Source organism: Montipora foliosa, chromosome 7, assembly GCF_036669935.1.
Source record: "Montipora foliosa isolate CH-2021 chromosome 7, ASM3666993v2, whole genome shotgun sequence".
NCBI classification, from domain to species: Eukaryota; Metazoa; Cnidaria; class Anthozoa; order Scleractinia; family Acroporidae; genus Montipora; species Montipora foliosa.
The window spans coordinates 3,986,761-3,994,260 of record NC_090875.1 but is presented as its reverse complement, the minus strand read 5'-3'; the positions used below and the strand labels follow the sequence as shown (position 1 = coordinate 3,994,260).

At 41.2% G+C, this 7,500-nt stretch overlaps 1 protein-coding gene across 3 annotated transcripts in view; it reads right to left on the bottom strand.

Moving 5' to 3' along the window:
• LOC138011879 (serine/threonine-protein kinase WNK3-like) overlaps positions 1 to 7,500 on the bottom strand; it is a 44,024-nt gene that overhangs the window by 7,287 nt on the left and 29,237 nt on the right. For all 3 annotated transcript variants that reach the window (XM_068859112.1, XM_068859113.1, XM_068859114.1), the window contains exons 9-11: positions 6,777 to 7,232; positions 3,224 to 3,415; positions 1 to 1,248 (exon numbers count right to left, since the gene is read on the bottom strand). The exon at positions 1 to 1,248 is cut by the window's left edge and continues 189 nt beyond it. In XM_068859112.1, the coding sequence (XP_068715213.1) occupies positions 1 to 1,248; positions 3,224 to 3,415; positions 6,777 to 7,232 (1,896 nt within the window). The remainder of the gene's footprint in view (positions 1,249 to 3,223; positions 3,416 to 6,776; positions 7,233 to 7,500) is intronic.

Genomic DNA, 7,500 nt, shown 5'->3' with positions numbered 1-7,500 from the left:
CTGTGAACCAACAGAGTTGAGACTTTCCATGGATGAGCTGGGAGTTAATGAAGGAACTGAATCTAAGCCCACATTGCTTGTCACGTCTTGAAGTGTTATTTCAACAGGTTGTATCGGAGGCTTCATTTGCTCTGAACTGTCTGATGATGGCGTTTCAGGTCTGCTAGATAGTGACACAATAAAGCGCCCCTGCACAAACTCGCTTGCAGAAAGTGGTGCCCCTGCTAATTTTGCAGTACCACCACTTGTGGTGAGTTCATCATCTGAAGAAACCACCGATTCAGGCTTGAGTTTGTCACTAATGAGGTCCTCGCCTGACAGACCACATTCAAATTTACAATTGTGCTGCGAAGTTTGTTCCACAGAACTTGAATTATCAACAGGAAGAAAGGAATTAATTGGAGTTTGAGATCTCGCAATACTTGAAGATTTCAATGACAGCTGTTCACTAGCGGATTCAATCGTAAAGTTTGTTTGGCATAAATCTTCACCCAAACCATCTGATGTACGAACATCCGAGCTCGATTTCTCGATATCACTTTTGAAGGCTTGTTCAACAGCCGTCTGTTGTGTTTCTTTTCGGTGCCAAAATGTTTCTCCTGAAAGGTCCTGCTTAAGATCTGGTTCTGCCTGAACTGGAATGACCCTGTTTAACTCAGCTGTCACAACTTCATTTGCTGAAACTGAACCTGCATTGCTGTCTGAGTTCCCAGATGAAAGGGGTTCATCTTGTGTGTTTTCTAAATTGGCTTCAGATGATGACAAACTGTTGTTCACAGGATCCTCAACTTTCTTCACAGTAAATCTTCTTCTAGCGTTAGCAGATGTAGAAACGTCTGGTACTGGGGTGAAAAGAGCCGTTTGATTTACATCTCCTCTGCCTTGTGCTGTATTTTCTGTACATGTCTCAAGTGCAGTGGAGTGCTGATCCAATGCACTCAAGTCGCCGCTGAAATCTTCTGGAGACACTACTTTGTCCTCTCCAGGAAGAGAGACTTGTTGCTGCTGAGTAACTGGATTCAATATAACAGGCTGCTTGGCTTTTTCATCGGAAGACCACCCATCGTCAGGACACTTTTCAGGGGAACTGGGTTTTTGGTCAGACACTCTAGACAGTTTTTCATCCGCCTGTGCAGCTCCAGGAACAGAATTTTGTCTTTCAACAAGAACTGAGGTTGCGTCTGTTGCACCTTTCACTGTACTATCCACAAAGAAGGGTGATTCCCTTAGATGAGGACTCTCCATTGACTGTAACACGTAAACAAATACAAGTAAGCGTACAGTGTCACATATTGCATACACTCCACCATAATCTGGACCAATCGAACCTGCTCTGTGATTTGGGTATAGACGAATGGTCATCAAAGAGAAGAATCTCTGATCTAGCTCTTCGTCATTGCAGGTTCAACGACTATGGTCAAGACAATTAGGATCCTTAAGGCGGGAATCGTGCAGACTGCTACTTTCATTTACTGGTGGACACTATTTAATACTTAACTTCGGAAAATGTCGACTACAAGATCTTAATCTACATAGCTAGCCCCTCCCAAACTTTTCTTCTTTCAATTTTTCTCCCAACAATTATTTTTTTCCGTAAGGTTTTTATTTTAATGAATTCAGCAGCATCTGGGTTTTAAATAAGTGATGCAATTCTTTCGGATTTCCTTCGTACAAAAAAAGTAAAACTGGAGAGCACAATTGTTGGTTGACGTACAGAATATGTAACTCGCTGTCCAAAAAAAATTGAGAGATAAAAGTCGGACGTTTAGATCGGAGAAAGAGAACGACTACGAGTACGAGTTTTCCGTTCTGAGCATGCGCATTAAGAAAAATGTCGGCCTTCAAACCTTATGCGCATGCTCAGTACGGAAAACTCGAACTCGAAATCGTCTTTGTCCTCCGATCTAAAAAAGGTAAATTAACCACCGTACGAATAGGGAAAAGCACTGACACGACTCTAAACACCACCTTACATTTTTACAGCGGTGAATTCAATTTAGTTTATCAAATCGTTACATAAAACCAAACTTTCTTCGACATTGCCGTGGTTAGGTTTGTCAATAGACGTACAACCGTGGCCAAAAATATGGAACAATTTGCTATATTTATCACAACCTCTTTCTCTGCCCCCCTCCTCCAAGCAATGTTGTTACGCTGCTGCTGCTGCTTGCTATCAACATTGTTCGGGGAAGAGGGGAGAGGAGCTTTCTACAAATGCCAATGAGAGCTTGAATAACATTATGTAGGTTGGTTATAGATATGCAGAATATAAAATATACACCAGTGGGCAATGCCATTTCGTGTTGTGTCCCGTAAATTTTTGACCAGGATTGTAGATGTTATTGAACTTGCGTGAGATACTGGGAAAATATTGGTCGAGTTCCCTTTTATGCAAAGTTTATGGATCGAGCCTGAAAGGTGAGGTCCATAAACTTGGAAAAAGAGAACGAGAAAATGCCCGAGAAATTGGAAACAGAAAAAAAGGAACAGTTTGGCAACCTATATACAGCTTCGTGACCGGTCCGTCTTGCAAAATACGGACCGCTCAGAGAGCCAATAAGAATTCTCCTTTTCATCTCGGAGCAAAAGCAATAGTAAAAATTACTATAATTTTTAGCGGTGCATATAAGGATTTAGTGTTATATTCACCGCGCTACCCGGTGAATATAACATTTTGGAAGGGTGGCTGCTAAGCCAGTCAAGCACTTTTCGTGCCTTTTTATCTTGTTTTAGCCCGTTATTTTGCACGTTCTTGATATTCACCGCTGAAAATCATACTAAAACAATTATTCGCCTCCGGCTCAGTAACTGTTGGGAATATTTACCTCGACTACGTCTCGGTAAATATTCACCAATATTCACTTCGCCATCGGCGAATAACTGTTAATTAGTATAATTACACAGGTGATTATTTTTCACCTCAGGCTCAGTGAATATCGGTGTATAAACCTCGACTTAAATATTCCTCTGCCAAGAGTAGCAGACTGACTGTGCAAACTCTAAAGGGTCATTTGCTTGTCTTGATGCGTCGTTTGTTTTTCAGTCCATTTCCGTCAAATAGAACAGTTTGGGTGCATACATTTTATTTTTAATTATAACTTTCAGGTAGTCACCGTCAACTACTGAGTTTGTATTAGCCAACCACCTTCTAGAGCGGGGGTTTTATACGGTTTATTCATTATTTTCGAACGAAAGTAAGTTACATGTACATCTTCTACTGTACCTGTTGAGATACTACGCCGACAGTGATGCCTTCTGACGAGATCTGAGAATCCAAAAGTGGCCTGTCACCTGCAATCTCCCCTCCAGGATGTGCTTTGGCCTTCTGCACCTTTTCCTTTGCTTCGACTATAACTCGTTGCACCATTTCTTCAAACATTTGTTTGTTAACTTCCTGCAAGTGGCCTGCTTCGATCTGTTTCAAAAAAAACAAAAAAACAAAAAAAAAATTAAAAAATAAAAATCTAGGACCACAAAAATCTGCACAATGGAGTGGTTGTGAAACCATCGGCAAGAGCACCATCCTCTGGATAGCAAAAGTGATTTACTTTATTTTCCGCAGAATTCCCACAATCTAAAATAAGCCGATATCAAAAATACCATAATACTCTTTGTTTGTCCCTCCAAAATTGTGCACAAGAATTGTTTCCCGTTTTATCTTGGGACCATTATTAAGTCCCAAGAGATAATAAAAACAATGCTTGTCCAAAATTTTGGAGGGACAAACAAATGTTGGCAGTTTTTTCACGAGCGGTTTTACAGGTCGCTTAGCGAGTGACAACCGAAAATTCCGTGAAAACAGTTCTCTTCTCAACTCGCTTAAAGGTAAGCGAGTCGGCTTCGGGTTATTCAAATCGGAAATACAACAGGCGTGCTATTTTTATTATTGCATTGGCACGTGCTCTCTTCTCATTTTATCTTACCCGTGAAAACACGTATCATTTTTAAGTCGCTTAACGAAGTCTGCAAATAAATCACTTTCAGGATTGTTAAGCGAGACAAGGGCTGTCGTGAAAACACGGCCACTATTAGCACACCTGTTGTATTTCCGATTTGAATCACCGCAAGCGACTTCTCACTGGACGAAAGTAATCCCCAACTCGCTTAAGCTACCTGGTTTGGTTGGTTAAATTTCATGAGAATGCCACTGAAGTTTGCCGACTCGCTTAACTTTAGGCCCGGTTCAAACGTTGAACTTTTCATGTGCCCATTCTAATGCAAACGAGCGGAAAAATTGAATTTTCTCACCCGCATTAGATTCGGCACAAGAAAAGTTCGACGTTTGAACCGGGCCTTAGTGAGTTGGAAAGACAACTTTTTTTCACGCGATTTCCGCTTGTCACTCGTTGAGCAATCTTTAAAACCGCTGGTGAAAACACGGGCAACGTGAATAACCAAATTTGAGATTTTATCAAGGACGTTAGCACTTCAGGGTAAACTTTCATTTTCTCCCCTAAATTAAGCGCCGTTCTGACCAGGGTCCTTCTTGAGTAACTATCACACCCTGTTAAAGACTCAATGTCTACCAAGATGCACCGCGCGCAGGCTCGCAGGTTTTGTATGATATGAAACCTCCATTTTTCCGTCGGTGCGTTGTTCCATCGTCGGTTTGCGTAGTTTATTAGGAAGTAGATATTTTGTCGTTAATTGCAATTCGCAAGCGTTTTAACGTGGGTTGAACGACTGAGGAGTTGGAACGACGGTGAATTCCGAAAAATCCCAGTAGCAGACCTCAGACCTGAACCGCTTAAAGCAGTCTATTCACAGAAATCAGTTCGAAATCACTGAGAGCCCATATTGATTCATGGTGATACCACAAACTATACACCAACAGCGAGTTTGCCGAAGTATTTTCGCAGTAAGCCGAGTCAGTGACATTTGCACAGTTTGTCATCTCTTATTTGCATGTTACCGTGAGATAAACTAAGAATAAAGCCAGGATCCGAGCCAGGATCCGAGCCAGGATCCGAGCCAGGATCCGAACTAGGATCCGAGCCAGGATTCGAGCCAGGATCCGAGCTAGGATCCGAGCCAGGATCCGAGCCAGGATTCGAGACCTAACCGAGACCTAACCGAGACCTAACCTAACCTAACCTAACCTAACCTAACCTAACCTAACCTAACCAAGACCTAACCTAACCTAACCAAGACCTAACCTAACCTAACCAAGACCTAACCTAACCTAACCGAGACCTGCCCTAACTAGACTAGACCTAACTAGACTAGACCTAACCTAACCTAACCTAACCGATTCAAGACCTAACCTAACCGAGAGATTCGAGAATAAATAGCGGAGAAAGCTCATCTTAGCTGGAATCCTGGCTGGAATCCTGGCTCGGATCCTAGCTCGAATCCTGGCTCGGATCCTAGCTCGAATCTTGGCTCGAAGTTTAGGTATTCTCGTTACCGTGACTTATCACGATCTTATTTTCGAGACTTGTTTGGAATGTTTCTTCTTGTCTCATACAACATTTGGATGAGATGCTTTTGTTTGTTCAGCAGCTAAATGCAATCCTGAAAGCATTCCCGAATTGAACGATGCCTAATTTGTTGTGTGACTCTTTGACGGCTACGTTTTTAGTGAACAAATTTGCCAGGAAGAGTATAATCAAAGAATAATTTTATTACGTTTTTTTCACATTGTCAAAGACAAAACAAACGAGTTTTTTTTTTTCAACAACGGAGATAAGTATTATTAAATACACTTATTGAAATTTGTTTTGTTTTTTTTAATGCGACCTGTATTTCTGGCGACGCGAGCCGTGTAAGGTGACAAAATCATTTCGAAAGACGCGATATTTTAATAGCCCAAAAAGGGCAGCGGTGCTTTATTCGTTCCAAATATTATTTTATTCGATTGGCCAGCTTTCTAGTACTCCTCTGTGGCTTTTTGTCGCCTATTTCTTTCCCACTTGTTACTTCAAAACAAATGAAAACATAAACAAAGGTGCCCAAAGCATCTCGGTAGACAGAGAGTCTTTTTTTAAAAAAGGTTGAAATAGTCACGAAGTGATTACAACATCTGAGACGACGTTCTCGTTGCCGTCACCGTCGTCGTTGCTTAAGTTTTCCATTGATTGAACGCCTTTTTCGGGGAAGTCGCCATAATTCAGAAGTTTCTATTTAATCTTTTGAAAAGCGCGCCAACGAGGGCTTGCGGCGTCCCATTTATTGATTTACTGATACGGTAATATGGCCTGGAAGTAAAATGTAATGCGTAGTACTTGTAATTCTAATTTGTTCGAAACATACAATTTTAATCCGCCAATGAAAAAAATTGAATTTTTAGGTGCGACCAGAGGCTTTCGTTTCGCCGACAACGTGACCAAAAGAAACGGAGGGCTCTGGGGACGAGAATGGATGAAATAAAAAATATTTCTTGAACAGCTACAATGAATGAACTTGTACTTATTAATTTTGTTTCTTGCAAAAAAAAATTGCAGCAGCGATCTTGCAAACATTATTTTTCCTATAAAGATAGATGGGAAAGGTTAGTCTAAAAATCATTTTCAGTTATGAGTGCGGCAATATCTCAAAAAAATATAACTCACCCACGAACAGCCATAATATCTTAGTATGAACTTAAACAAGCATGTCTTGCAAAAAATAATATTGCAAAACCGTTTTGAAAGCACCTTTAGTCTTCTCGGCGTTTGCAAAAACGTTTTTGGTCAGAAAAACGTTTCGCTCACGTCTAGGCCTCTTGGGTATGCAACCAGTTGCACCCACCCACATTGGATTCCACACAAAAAAAACTTAAGGGTTCCTTAACATACCATGTTTGCAGCCACTTCATCAGGCTCATCTTCGTCGAGACCAAACTTGAATATTATCCTGTTGTTCTTGTATGTGTCAAAACTGCACTCTGCCACTGGTCCCTCTGGTGATCCCTCAATCCTCTTTAATTGAATTCTGGGCAATCGTTCCTTCTTGGTTGATTTTGCAGCAGTTTTATCCTTTTTCTCTGCAGTTGAGGAGCTGGCTGAATGGGGAGGTGGTACAGATAATGATGGCGATGATACACTAACAGTTCCAATCAAGTTTCCACTAGAGGTTGGTACAGGTGGTGCAATTGAAACCAAGTCACTGGAAGCTGGTACCCCTCCTGGAGTAGATGACATTGATGAAGAATTTGAGACATAACCAGACGACACAGATCCTGGCTCTGACGAAGTCGTGGAAGTTGTTTCAGTTGAAGGGGTAACAGCCGCAGAAGTTAATGCTTCCACCTCCTATTAAAAGAAAAGGTCTTAAAATTTTCGAAGACTTTACTGAGTCCCATTGAATGCAAACCTCATTCACGCCAGCAAGCACAACGATGTTCGCCAATTAGTCATGACTAGGGGTTTCAACAATAATACTTCAAGTTGGCGGCTGCTTTGAGTAGAGAAACCGACTGTTGTCATTGTCAAAATGAATTTTAATCTTGATCTTTTAATCTTTCATTTCTCCAGTTTAGGGAAAAAAGTAGCCGACTTCTCTGACTGAAATAGTCGACAC